This window comes from Pan paniscus, chromosome 3, assembly GCF_029289425.2.
Source record: "Pan paniscus chromosome 3, NHGRI_mPanPan1-v2.0_pri, whole genome shotgun sequence".
NCBI lineage: Eukaryota > Metazoa > Chordata > Mammalia > Primates > Hominidae > Pan > Pan paniscus.
This window is the reverse complement of record NC_073252.2, coordinates 143,386,051-143,401,241: the sequence shown is the minus strand read 5'-3', so window position 1 is coordinate 143,401,241 and position 15,191 is coordinate 143,386,051. Positions and strand designations below refer to the sequence as shown.

At 38.7% G+C, this 15,191-nt stretch overlaps 1 protein-coding gene across 19 annotated transcripts in view; it reads right to left on the bottom strand.

The window, feature by feature from the left end:
- The window catches only part of SMAD1 (SMAD family member 1), a 78,453-nt gene that overhangs the window by 31,894 nt on the left and 31,368 nt on the right, over positions 1-15,191 (bottom strand). For 18 of the 19 annotated variants that reach the window (XM_063603936.1, XM_063603921.1, XM_063603930.1 and 15 more), the window contains one exon: positions 11,979-12,554. In XM_063603936.1, the coding sequence (XP_063460006.1) occupies positions 11,979-12,378 (400 nt within the window). In that variant the 5' untranslated portion in view covers positions 12,379-12,554. Of the gene's footprint in view, positions 1-11,978; positions 12,555-13,615; positions 13,754-15,191 lie in introns of all 19 variants that reach the window. The other variant, XM_063603927.1, reaches the window with a different exon arrangement.

Sequence of the window (15,191 nt, the reverse complement as noted above, 5' to 3'; positions counted from 1 at the left end):
TTATCCTCAACCTGAAAAGTAGATGTAACCACTCCCCCATTTTATGGGTTAGCAAACACAAGCTCAAAGAGGACAAATGACTAACCCAAGGTCAAAGTTATCAAGTGCCAAAATTCAATCCAGCCCTTCTAACCCTAGATTCTTCCCACCATATTTTAACTACTAAAGAGAAATAAATATCTCCTTTAAATGGCCTTATTGTCCAGAATATCCTAAAGAACTCCACATTTACTGGTTGGCAATGGCATTCTACTGTGAGCAAGAGCCTTTTCCTTCTCCCCCATTCATCATCAGCATGGATTCCTGTTTTTCTCCCAGTGGTTTGTAATTCACTTCTGTCCTTAATTATTCCGTTGATCAAACTGTCTCAGATTTGTCACAAGCTGGCCTCTGGGTCCTTGTGACATGCTCCCATCAGTTTTCTCTTAAATAACATTTTAAGATTAGCTATTATTTTTCCTATTAAAAGCTGTAAGTTATATGGGAATAGACATTTATCCACAACTTTTCTCCCAAGTTGATCATCTTACTTAAATATCTGTCAAGCACACCACCATACCCTGGGTAAACTTTTCAGGTGCTCAAAGAAAGGTATTGTCACATACAAAAAATACTGCAAAATCTGCTACAAAGCTAGCTAGCTAGAACTGATAGGGAAACTACAGGGAAACAAAGGCAAAAACATATAAGGCAATTTCACTCTGTTATTTATATGTTTATTTTTAGTTTACAATAAGCTGTCCAAATGCTCCTTATAAAATCACTCTTCTTTTACTTTATTCTCACTGAACATCCCAGACAGGCCACTGGGCAATTAGTCAAGTGAAGGTGATGTGCGACCACATAAGCCAGACCACGCCAGGCCACAATTTAGATAAAAAAATGTCTTTTCTCATGCGAAAGAATAAAGAACTAAGAAGAGCAGCATCTCTTGGAGAGCTGTTTTAGAACCAGGGTAGTGATATAGCAGAATATAAACCCGATCTTCCATTTTTAAAACCTGCTAAGATTCCAGAGCATGAACATTACAATTTAGAGAACTGGAGGAAAATTGCCAAACACTCCTTTGTTGACCTAAATCTTGATTTAAGCCACAGAACGTGTTTCCAACACCCTAGATCTTTTATCAAGGAAATTACATTTACCTCTAGTTACATAGTTTTATGTGGAGCAGACCTGCAATTGAGTATTATGGTCAGGCTTCAGTGCTAGAGAAACCCTGTTGAGGACTGAGGGCAATGATAATTAGAAAAGTGGAGTGGGTAAGCAGCAAGTGATTATCTCTCCATCTCCCATACACCGGGAGGCCTGGCCCAGCTCAGCCCAGCTCAGCCCAACCCACCCCAGCCCAAACCCAGGGGAAACGAGTCTGCATGCAGATATTCAAACTAGATTCAGCACCAGTATCAAACAACTACACCAATCCCCAGCCAAACTGGCAAATTAACAAAATGTGGGGGTTTTAGCTCTACTATTCTGCAAGCCCTCTTAGATTTTTACCACAGTGCTCATGGTATCCACCCTACAGCTGCTCCAAATCCTCCAGCTCTGCTTCTTCAAAAACAAATAAACCCTTGTTGCTTCCCCATCTCCTCCCCAAACAAATCTCATTTTTCCAAATATCAGGGCAGAGGTTTGATGATCTGGCTAATTCATGCTTATTAGTCATGATGCTTAGTCTTTCCGGAGAATATTTTCATTTTAAGGGGAAAATGGCAAGGGGATAGAACATATATTTGAGAGAAAGCAATCTCTGGTCTGTTCTCTGGCCTTTTGATATCTAGCACCAAAGAGGCTGAAAGTAAAACCAAATTAATCAGCCTGAGATCATTACATAAGCCGACCATCCTCTTCTATTTCTCTCCTTTTTTGCCAACCATCCTCTTCTATTTCTCTCCTTTTCCCAAGTATCCAGCAAGGCCACCGGGCACTCCCACATGGGGCAAATCACCTGTGACTCCTCCTAAACTCAACCACATATAAAACTTACTCAAACCTCCAAGAAATCATTGTTTCAGGATGATCCACATGTGGGAATAATAAGCCAAAAAGCACAATTCAGAAGGTCTTAATTATTATTTCACCCTAAGCTAGTCTTGGAAATATTGGCCTGGTTTTTTTCTTTTAATTTAAAATATTATGACAAATGTTTTTCTACGGTTTTCAAAACTGCTGTTTTTCTTCAGTCACTTTTTTTTTTTTCGTTTTCTTTTTAACAGCTGCTGGCTGGCTGGTGTTCTTTCTGCTCTATGAACCAGCAATGGAGGGTGGAAGACAGCTGCACTTTAAATGAATCTGAAAGATCTGAAAACATCTTCTCTTGCCCACCTAATACTGCAGAAATAGAATAAGAAGAAAAATAATAAAGCAGAAGACAAACGTCAGGAAAGCAAAAGTATGAGAAAGGTACTTTGTATGATCTATAGACTACTGTCTTAAAATTTCAAATTAAAGTAGATTTGGCGATAGAAAAATTCTGCCCAGAAACAAATCACATTGTAGTTGTCTAGATGTCTGCTTCCATCGATGTATAACAACTTATGTACTTTTACAGTTTATGTAAAAGTAACATACAGTAATGGCTGAAACAGTATCTATTCATCAATTAATAACCCAAAACAAATGCCACAAATGCATTTAAGAACAGTTGCTCAGAAAAGAAAAAAAATGAAAATAACAAGCTTCACATCTGCCTAGGATTTAACACTGGAATCCACTAAAAGATCTGGGTATAAAATCCTACTCATGACTATATTATTTCATCTGTTTCTAGTAATATTATAGATGAAAATAATAAAATTATCAACCATAAGCCAATGCCAATGATAAAATCCTGGAAAGCATTCACTGTCTTATCTCCATGTCCACTAGGCTGTGTGGATAGAAATCTAAGTAGTGACCTTGTGCTTTTTCAAAAAAGAACTTCCAGACTGAGCATGGTAGCTCATGCCTGTAATCCCAGAACTTTGAGAAGCTGAGGTGGGAGGATGCCTTGAAGTCAGGAGTTTGAGGCTGCAGTGAGCTATGACTGCGCCACTGCACTCCAGCCTGAGCAACAGGGACAGATCTTGTCTCAAAAAACCAAACCAAAACAAAAAGCCAAAAAAGAACTTCCATGTAGACTGAAGAATGAAGCCCTGAGAGGACTGTGGAAGAGCAACTGCAAAAGCCAGAGGGCACCCACCCCACCCTAAGGCACCCCTCCTGCCAGAAGCCTCTGCAACCGCCTCAGTGGCTCTGCCCGGAACCCAACCATCAAGCGCAAAAGCTGATTTGTATCTCCTAACTCTTAAAACTTTCTTCCTTCATCTCCAAGCTATTAATACATACACCTCTCCCCCACACCAAAACTATTACGAGAAACATGCAAACTAGGATTACAAACATATAATAACGATACATAGTTATTTTTGTTTATAGTTATGCAAATATACATAGTATATTTGTATTATAGTAACTCCTATGGAACACCTTTGTGCTAGTTTTTCTCAGTCTTGATCTTTCATTGTATTTTCCCTGGTCTATTTTATTAGTAATTCTTTTCTATTTTATTGTATGTCCAAAACCTGTAAACTGATTTAAGTCCTTTCTGCACTGAAACATACACATATATCCCATCACCACACAGATTGCAACACCATGTGTTATATGTGTCAGAGTGAGCAAGCTTTCCTGTGGTGACTCCTGGGTGTGTAAGAGTTAGCTGCAGCCTCTATCCAGTGTGTAAGAGTTAGTCGCAGTCTCTGTCCACACCTCTATTCAATTTAGAATATAGTGCTGTAATTACATGCTAACCTTCTGGGGCAGGCACAGTTCCTGAGGAGTTAGTTTATCATGTGCTTTAAATGTCTGAATAAAAAGAAATTTAGACACGCAGGAACACATGGCATAATGCCTTATTTTAATTTTTATAGTTAATATTATTGCTAATTAATCCCAAATATTTAAAAACTTAAAAAAAACTTGAACTAGACTGAAGTTTTTTGTTCCACACACATGTCATATAAAAACACATTCACAGCCAGGCACGGTGGCTCACGCCTGTAATCCCAGCACTTTGGGAGGCTGAGGCGGGCAGATCACAAGGTCAGGAGTTCGAGACCAGCCTGGCCATATGGAGAAACCCCGTCTCTACTAAAAATACAAAAATTAGTTGGGCATGGTGGCGGGTGTCTGTAATCCCAGCTACTGAGGAGGCTGAGGCAGGAGAATTGTTTGAACCCGGGAGGCAGAGGTTGCAGTGAGCTGAGATCATGCCATTGCACTCCAGCCTGGGCAACAGGGCGAGACTCCATCTCAAATTAAAAAAAACAAAAAAACAAAACAAAACAAAACAAAACACATTCACAACGTGGTGAAGCAAGACATTTTTTAAAGATTTCCATTTGTTTTTTTGGAGACAGAGTTTTGCTTTTGTTGCCCAGGCTGAAGTGCAATGACACAACAATCTTGGCTCACCACAACCTCCACCTCCCAGGTTCAAGCGATTCTCCTGCCTCAGCCTCTGAGAGCTGGGATTACAGGCCGTGCACCACCACGTGGGCTAATTTTGTATTTTTAGTAGAGATGGGGTTTCTCCATGTTGGTCAGGCTGGTCTCGAACTCCCGACCTAAGGTGATCCACCCGCCTTGGCCTCCCACAGTGCTGGGATTACAGGCGTGAGCCACTGCACCCAGACCATTTTTTTTTGTGTGTTTTTTTGAGACAGAGTCTTGCTCTGTGGCCCTGGCTGGAGTGCAGTGGCGCGATCTCGGCTCACTGCAAGCTCCACCTCCTGGGTTCACCCGTTCTCCTGCCTCAGCCTCCCGAGTAGCTGGGACTACAGGCGCCCGCCACCTCGCCCGGCTAATTTTTTTTTTGTATTTTTAGCAGAGACGGGGTTTCACCGTGTTAGCCAGGATGGTCTCAATCTCCTGACCTCGTGATCCCCCCGCCTTGGCCTCCCAAAGTGTTGGGATTACAGGCGTGAGCCACCACGCCCAGCCTGTTTTATAAAATATTAATTTTATTACATTTCCTCTCGTCTTTTTAATATTCTGTGTGACAAAATGAAAAGTGCACAAAGAGCACCAGTGTGAGCTGAACTAGCTGCTTTTTTTTTTTTTTTTTACAGAAAACCATTTGTTAAATCAAGGTAATTGTAGATTCACATGCAGTTTTAAGGATAACAGAGAAATCCTACTTACAGAATCAGAATATTACAGACTATCACAGAATATTACAAAATTATCACAATCAAAATATTGACATTGATACAGTCAAGATACAGAAAATTTCCGTCACCCCAAAGATCTCTCACTTTGCCCTTTTATGGCTTCACCCACTCCCCTTCCCCTCTTTCCTCTTCTTGGCCCCTGGTGAGAACTAATCTGTCCTCTATTTCTATAATTTTAAGACTTTCTCTTCAAGGTAAAATTTACCAAGACACGAATTACACAGTGACTGAGGCAGCCAAAGAGTGAAAACATGCATTCAGTCAACAGGTGAAGAGGATTTTACGTGAATTTTAAACAGCTGGCAGCCATCATGCTGAAAATGAAAGCACCTGGAAGCTAATGCCTTAAAGATCAAAACTGAAATCTCAGAATTTCAAGCTCAGATTTAATATGCCCTTTCAAGCTGATTAAGTTCAAAGTGCAGAAGATAATTTTCAAGAACCATGTGAAAAACATTAAAAAAAAATGGCCAATGGCAGGTAATCTCCATTAAGGCATTTTTAATAGCAGAAGAAAGCAACTGAATGGTCTTCTCAATACCACAGTTAGATTGCTTGCTTAACCACTGTCAGCATTTACTCTGGTAAGAAAGAATAAACCCTACATTTAATTCAACCACTAATAAGTAGCCCTGATTCTGAAGGCTAGTAAAAGTCCAAGTAAACAGTCCACCTATTAAATCATCAGCAGGGACATAGTCTTCAGAAGCTCCACGAACTTTCTCTTTCCTGTAAGTATTCACACATTTGCAGAAAAAGAAATTCCTAACATTTTCTACTTTCTCAAAGATCTATTTTTCAGCAATGGTCAAAGTGGCAAATTTCAACAAAAGGAAGGTTTTTCTCCTTGCACATTTGTCATTGTTAACTATAATAAACACAAGTTGTAGCAAAGTGTTTTCATAAATTTGTTTTTCCCCACTACCATTTTTTTACACTGTTTTATTTATAAGAAAATAAATGGCATAGGTTAAGGAAAAGCAACAATTATTCCAGTCCGTAATATTACTTTTGTCAAAGAGACAGAGATAGTACACTCTAAAGAACAATTCCAAAACTTGCACTGAGCCGAATAACAAAAGCATAGACTTCTCCCCAACTTCCCCACCCACTTAAAGACAACTTATCCCATCTTGTTAGAGGGCTCATCTTAATGAATATCAGAAGGAAAACTCTGGAAAGAGCAATTTTCTATCTGTATCCAAACATGCAAAACTAAAAATGCTGGAGGATTTAAAAGACTAGCTTATTAGCATCTCTTCTGAATTCAAGACAACTTCATCCAGACAATTGGACTTGATGACTTGCCTGGATACCTTAAACCAGTGGTTCTCAAACTTTTGCAGTATCAGTTTCACTTGGAGAACTTGTTACAACACAGATGTCTGTCCCCATCTCCAGAGTCTGATTCAGTATTGTAGGTCTGTGGAAGGGTTTAAGAATTTGCATTTCTACACATTAATCCACTGAAGAGCACTTAGGTTAACTTCATACCTTGGCTATTGTAAATAATGCCACAGTGAACTTAGTAGTGCAGACATCTCCTTGACACACTGATTTGACCTCCTTTGGACATATACCCAGTTGTGAGACTGCTGGATCATATGGTAGTTCTATTTTTAATTTTTTGAGGAACCTCCATACTCTCTTCCAAAATGGCTGTCCCCTATCTCTACATCCTTGCCAACACTTGATATCTTTCATTTTTTTGATAACAGCCACTCTAACAGGTGAAAGGTATAACTTACTGCAGTTTTTGCATTTCCCTGATGATTACTTATGTTGAACATTTTTTTCAAATTAAATACTATTCAGCCTTAAAAAAGGAAATTGTCACTTGTGACACCTGGCGGACATTATAGTTAAGTGAAATAAGCCAGGCACAGAAAGACGAATACTGCACAATCTCACTACATGTGGAATCTAAAATAGACTCATAAAAGTAGAGTGTAGAATTAGAATGGTGGTTATCAGGGGCTGCAGGGAGGGGTGAACATGGACAGAGGAAATGCTGGTCAAAGGGTACAAACCTTAAGCTAGAAGTAGTAAGTTTTGGTGATCTATTGCACAGCATGGTGACTATAGTTAATAATACATTGTATATTTCAAAATTGCTAAAAAAGTGGGTTTTTTTTTTTTTTTGATACAGGGTCTCTCTCTCACCCAGGCTGGAGTACAGCAACATGATGATAGCTCACTACAGGTTTGACCTCCTAGGCTCAAGTGATCCTCCTGATTTAGCTTCTGAATAGGTAGGACTACAGGCACATGCCACCATGCCTCGCTAATAAAAAAAAAAAAAAATTAAGACGGGGTCTTGCTATGTTGCTTAGGCTAGGGGTGGATTTTAAATGTACTCACCAAAAAGAAATTAGTATGGTGAAAAAAAAAAAAAGTTCAGCTGGGCTCAGTGGCTCACGCCTATAATCCCAGCACTTTGGGAGGCCAAGGCAGGTGGATCAACTGAGGTCAGGACTTCGAGACCAGCGTGGCCAACATGGTAAAACCCCATCTTTACTAAAAATACAAAAATTAGCTGGGCGTGGTGATGCACGTCTGTAATCCTAGCTACTCGGGAGGCTGAGGCAGGAGAATCTCTTGATCCTGGGAGGCAGAGGTTGCAGTGAGCCGAGATCATGCCACTGCACTCCAGCCTGGTCAACAGAGCGAGACTCTACCTCAAAAAAAAAAAAACAAAAAAAAACCCCAACCAAACAAACAAAAAAATGGTTCAGAGAATAGGCAGTAAAAAAAAGAGAAAAAAAGAAAAAGAAAGAAATAAGCAAATACACATGGGAGGTGACAGATATGTTAATTAGCCTCATTTGATCATTCCACAATGTATACATGTACCAAAACATAACACTGTACTCCACAAATATATACAATTATTTGTCAATTTAAAAATAATAATTAGCTTTTCTAACAAGTTCCAAGGTGGTACTGATGCTACTACTCTGTGGACGACACTTTGAAAACCACTACTCTAAACCTAAATATTCTCAATTTTTGAGTTTTTTTCAAGAGTCATTGAGACCTCAGCAGAAATCACCAAGTTTGGGAGACTTAAATATGTTAAACTGCTAAACTGTTCTTTGAGATACTTCATCAGAAGTAAAATAGTGACAAAGTTCAAAATAATTCAGTGTTGAGCTGTGTATATGTGCAGCTTAGAATTCCAGACCCCCTTTTTCTGATTTCACAGAAACAATACCCAGGTGTACTCTGTACGGCTTTATAGAGGGCTTCAATTCTGGCAGTGTGAGGGGCTAAGTCCCCTTGCACATTTTTTTTTTTTTTTTAAGATGGAGTTTCACTCTTGTCCCCCAGGCTGGAGTGCAATGGCATGATCTTGGCTCACTACAACCTGCGCCTCTCAGGTTCAAGTGATTTTTCTGCCTCAGCCTCCCGAGTAGCTGGGATTACAGGCGCCCCCCACCTCGCCAGGCTTATTTTTGTATTTTTAGTAGAGATGGGGTTTTACTATGCTGCATTTTTTTAACTTTATTTTTCTGAGACAGAGTCTCACTACACTGCCCAGGCTAGAACGTAATGGCTATTTACAGGCACGATCATAGTGTGCTGCAGCCTTCAACTCTGGGGCTCAAGTGATCCTCCCACCTCAGCCTCCTGAGTAGCTGAGACTACAGGCATGTACCACCACATCTGGCTGCCTCCTGCACTTTGATTTAGTAGAGTTTCTCTTCAGAAGGTACAGGGACTGCTTCATAGTGGTCTCTGGAAAAAGTCCTTTGTTCCAATTCCCACATCAGTCACTTCATAATGTGAAAAATATACATAAAATCTTGATATGTTCAAATTAAATAGATCTTAGCCTCAGCCTCCATGTTTTCCAGAACTGTTCTATTCTATCCATGACTCACAAGATTCCTGGGTAAAGGAGAGGCTGAAATGGCATTGGTGGAGTCTCAAAATGCCTATGTAAGCCAGTTTTCCACCTCTTCCCCATTATTTTATTAGCACATATGTTATTAAGAGTAACAAATTCATCTCAGTATTGGTTTTAACTTTTCACCTTGTATCAGAGGTGTAATAGCCATAAAATGACCAAAGAAGGGAAGAAGATGGTCAAAAGGTATAGATAAACTGAAAATTCAGCACTAAAAAAATGGCCAAATGACGATATTAAATTAAAAATCAGCATCACCATTTAACAGCAAAAATTTATCAAATTATGCTTGTTGCTAAAAATAGAGATGTTAATAATACACATAGTCCCTGCCCTCATGGAGCTTTATTTACTGTCTTGCAGAGAAGACCAACAGAACAATCATTACAAGTGTGAAGAACATTCTAAAGAAATTCAGGTTGCTATGGGAAATGAGACCTAACCTCCCCAAGCAGAGTAGGGAGATATGTGTGAAGTAGGAGGTATCAAGAAAGGTTTCCCAATGAAACTGACCTCCATCACACAATTACTTAGTTTATTAAGTAATGACCATGTGCTAGACACAAACGATAAATAAGAGTGGGCTAGACAAAGAGGGAGGAGAAACAGGTACAGATAGAGGAAACGTGCATGGAATGTTTCCAGAGAACTCAAGCACACAAAGCATGCAAGAGTACAAAGGAAGTTGGAAAGGGAGGCAAGGACCAGAATGTGCAGACCTCTCTAGAGGACTTCTCAAGAGTAGGGAAAAGCAGGACAACAAGAGGATCATGTCTGCATCTTAAAAGATCCCTTTCTGTAGACAATGGACTGAAGGGGGTGACCAGTCAGGAGGCAGTTGCTGCATTGCAAGATGAAATGCTGGAAGGTTAGCGCAGGGTGAGGGGGAGTATGGATGGAGAAGACATATTCATAGTGTTTTTTAAATAGTGAATTTTGCCTTTCATGTCAAATGCCTCTATTTTCTAGTTCTAACACAGGGCACTTAACTTGTAGGGGCCTCAGTTTCATCGCATATGGAGTAGAATTAAAATCTTACCTATGTATTAATACATTTAAAGGTTACTACGAGGATCAAAAAAATCATGTGCCTAAATAATATTGCTGGTACATATTACTTATCTACTACATTTTACTCTCCAAAACTCTTAGCTCCATTTCCATTTCTGGCTAGAAGAGGGACATGTACCTCTGTGCTGAGTTTAGAAAAAAGAACACTGCATCACAGCTGATATAACAAGCAGTAAAGAACGTCTATATCCAAACTGGTAAGGAGAATTCAGCACAGTTGTTAGAAAAAAGGCAATGCTCTCTTAACCAAGAGCAACTGTAACAAAATGTAACTTTTAAAAGGATACAATAAAAACCAGTTATCTAGAAATAAATCTAGTATGTGCAGGAGCTGTATGGAGAAACTTAAAAGTGCACTAAATAATATTATGCTCAAGAGCATAGTAGGCCAATCTTCCCCAAATGAAATCAACAAAATTCCAATAAATTCCCAAAGTGTTTTTCATAGGACTTAACAAGGTAGTCCTAAAGTATATAATCTAGAAATCACAAAAACGTAATGTTGGGTGAACATGAGTTGTACAAAGAAACTCCAATATTATGTAACATTTTTAAATATATAAAATATTACGTATTGTCATGGACTCATACGTATGTAATAACAGTATAAAAACATGCATGAGAATGATAAGCGTCAGATTCAGAACAGTGGTTACCAAAGGGAGCAGAATCAGAGGAGCAAAAACAGGGGTTCCAGTTTACACATAATCTTTTATTTCTTAAAATGAGTAGGGGATACGGAGATGTTTGTTATACTACTGGTCTTTAAAATCTTTTTTTTACGTATGTCTTAAATATTCCACAAAAATACAGAATGCCTTTTATTTGAAAACCATGTTATTACATGATCTAGTTTAGTAATTCCTAAACACCAATCCAATAGCTACATCAGTAACACCTGAAGTACTTGTTAGAAACAAAGATTACCAGGCTATCCCAGGATCAGGATTTCTGGGAGGAGAGCCATGTGATTCTAATATACAGCCTTAGTAACCCAGGAACTATAAACAGCCAATCCATCAACAAAATTGGTCCCAATCGACAATGAGACATTTAAGTGCTTGAATATCTAATCACTTTCCAATGATCCAACTCTCTAGAATGTAGATTCTAACTTGAGGGCAAAACCGTACAAATTTTAAAATATATCCTTTACCATACCCTCCCCAAAGACTATACATGTAAAAACTGGGTATATTTTATAAAGTAATAGCATCAAATGATTCCATAGAAGGATATAATTCCTTCATATTCACCACAGGAAATATGCCACAGCAAAATTCCGCCAGAGATGATAAAAAGTGCTGTTCTTAAGTTCAGAATGGTTTAAGTCACTGGCAACTACCCTCATGATGTACTTCCCTCAAGCATATAGACAGCAATAATGCATTTCTTTCCTAATTTTCTTCCCTTAGAATACAATTCATAGCTAATTTTATCTAGAGAAATGCAGAGAACCATGTGAGACATAAAAAATAAATTTAGAAAGAAAACAATTTATTAAAAATTAGAGGTATTAGTACTGCAATGACAATTGTCATAGCCTGCTCCCAAGACATAATGTTAACTAGAGATGACTAAGCTGTTAAAATGTATGAAACACTCAGGGGCCTTCTCTCTTGCATTCACACAGACACACACACACACACACACACACACAGTTTCCCCAAATATTTTTAAATTACAACTAAAAACAAGCAAAGGGATTATTTTCATGTTCTAAACAACACAAATCCGGTACTGGGCACACAAAGCACATCAACATAAAATAACTCACTTACCAGGGCTTTCTACTCGCTTATAGTGGTAGGGATTGATGCAGACCTCCTTCTGCTTGGAACCAAAAGGAAACTCACAGCATTCCAGTGGTTTTAGTTCATGGTGGCTCTGAAGATCGGGCCAGCGCCACACACGGCAGTAAATGACATGAGGCAGTCCCTTCCGGTGGGAGACTTGCAGCCTGCCATCCAGAGAGCGGGGAATGGTGACACAGTTACTCGGTTGCCCTGGGCAGCTCAAGGCCTTTTCCAGTTCCTCCATGGCACCTTTCTTTTTCTTCAGTTTTTTCACCAAAGCATCAACAGCTTTCTCTGCCCATTTTTCTTCTTCATCGCCCTGTTTCCACCCAAGAAGTCTCTTCACAGCTGGACTTGTAAAGGAAAATAAACTTGTCACATTCATAATGACAGCACTAGTTATACTCCTTGGATATGGTGAAATAAAGCTGTCTCCAAATGCAAAAGGACAGCAGAAGAGATTTGTTTATTTACAGAGAAGTCTCTTTAACTTCTTAGTTTGAAGTCCAGAAGAGTAGAAATTACCATTCCTAGTGTTTAAAAAAGTAACCCAGTCAGCACCTACAAAACAAAAAAAGAATGGTTAGAATCATCTTTACCATACAACCACATTTATTAAGTAATCACCATGTGCTAGGTACTATTTTAAGTGCTTTTATGTAATACAGTATGCTGTGGACTGAATTGTGACCCCTAAAATTCATATGCGGAAGCCCTAACTCTCAGTATGACTATATTTGGAGATGGAGCCTCTAAGAAAGTAATTAAAGTTAAGTAAGGTCATCAGGGTGGGGCCCTAACCTGATAGGACTGGTGGTCTTAAGATTGCTATCTCCCTCCTCCAGCCTCTATGCACACACACTGAGGGTACTGCAAGAAGGTGATCCTGCAAGCCAGGAAGAGAGCCCTCAACAGAGCCTGTATTGTCCAGAACCTTGATCTTGGACTTTCCAGACTCCAGAACAAAGAGAAAATCTATTTCTGTTATTTAAGCCACCCAGTCTATGATATTTTATTATGGCAACCAAAGCAGACTAATATATAGCATTTAATGCTTTTCACAATCCTTTGAGTTAGGTAATACAATTGCTGCCACTTTACAGATGAGTAAACTGAGAAGCAGTTTAAAAAGTAAGCCACTGTTAGCAAAGGCTCTGGGATAAAAGCAACAAAGTTAAAAAGCCCAAGTTCTCAAAAGATATTGTAATATTTTAGATTTAGATTCATTTATAACCTCTAAAAATATATTTCAAAACACCTCAATCAACAAAAACTGAAAGCAACAAGGAGAAAAAAATAGTCTAATATCTCTGTTTTTTTGGTTTGTTCTACAAATATTTCTTAGGCTAAAAGAAAATTCCTATTATATAAATGTAGTAATATTTTAGGGTATTTCTTCAGTGAACAAGCCTGTGTCTATGGGCTACAGGACAAATAGGATAGGAAATACATCTCCTGCTTTAAAAATGTTGCTATTTATTGACATAAAAGGAATAAAGCACATGGACACATACTGTACCAAATTCTTTAGCCAAGTTGCCTTATTTAAACTTTCTGTTTACTCTTTAGCACATGAAAACATAAAATGTGAAAAAGGTTAAGGAGGTTAACTTTGTACAAACCTTGGCTAAACTGGAGTAGCACGTATCAGACCAACCTCCTTCCAAACAAACAAGCCAGAAAACAAACAAACAAAAGCCCAGCTTTTTAAAGGCATCAAAGAGGAACCAAGGCACTCAGGACTTGAGGGGGCCAAGATCCTGGAGAGAGGGGAAATGCAATGAAGTGAGCTGAATATTCGTCACCACTCTTTCCAGGGATTTGCCAATAGCTAGGCTATGAGCAGCAAAAGGTCTAGGAGCCGAGCAGAAAGAGGTAACTAAGAGGCTAAAAACTAAGCAGAGCTTCTAGTAGCCTCATAGCACTGAGGAACCCCAAAATAACAACACAGCAACAAATGGAGTTGAGGGCCTGCTGAGGAGAAACCCTGGTAAATAGTCTAGGCTTTCAATGGAAGCTCCTGGAGGAATATGCCCCAGTCTAAGGGCAAAAATGAAACGGATCAGTCTTTACAACCAATCTAGAATCATCTTAATCCTAGCCTTGGTCTAGGTGATGGGTATTGCTCTCTAACAGCTTGCCAGAAGAAAAACAAATTCTCTGTAGAGGAAGACAACATCAACCTTAGCCACTACAATTTTAAATTCACAGTGTATGCAATGAACCAAAAGTTATCAAGCATACCAAGAAACAGGACCAAATGATCAAAACAAAACAGAATAGAAACAGACCTAACGGGTGACCCAGGTAATGGAGTTACCAGAAACAGACTTTAAAGTATTAATGATTACTACTTACTATGTCAAGGAAAGAGAAGACAAGGTTGAAGATTTTAACAGAGAACTGGAATCCATAAAGAAGAATGAAATAAAAATTCTAGAACTGAAAAATATAACTAATGAGACTTTAAATAGGATGAACTTAACAACAGGTTAAATACAGTAGAATAAAAGATTAGTGAGCAGGAAGACTGGTAAAAAATGCTCACACTAATGCAAAGAGAGGGAAAAAATGAAAAATAAAGAACTGAGGAGACATAATGGCTCTAGTGAAAGGTCTAGCACTGCATAAGTAGAGTCTTAAAGGAAAAGAAGAAAGACTGTAACAGAGCAATATTTTTAGATACTAGCCAAGGATTTTTCCAAAACTGTCAACAGACATCTAACCATACATTCACGAAGCCCTACACCTTCCAAGGATACATACAGAGAAATCCACAAATTTCAATGTGTCATATTACAGTAAAATTCTTGAAAACCTAAGACGAAACTCTTTAAAAAGGCACATTACCTTCAAGTAAGTACAATCAGGTTGACAGCTGACATTTCAGCATAAACAATGGAAACCAGAAGACAATGAAATGACATCATTAGTGCCAAACGTAAATAGCTGGTAACTTAAAATTCTACATTTAGAGGAAAAACACATTCAAAAAATGATTGTGAAATAAAGATGCTTTCCAACAATCAAAATCTGAGAGAACTGGTTTACAGCAGATTGTCACTAAAAGAAATACTAACAGGAATTCTTCAGGCAGAAGGAAAAAGACTCTAGAAATAAGCAAAGAACTGCAGGAAATGAGGAAGAGCTCCTGAAGGGGAAATAAGGGTAAGTTTAAATGAATACTGACTTCACAAA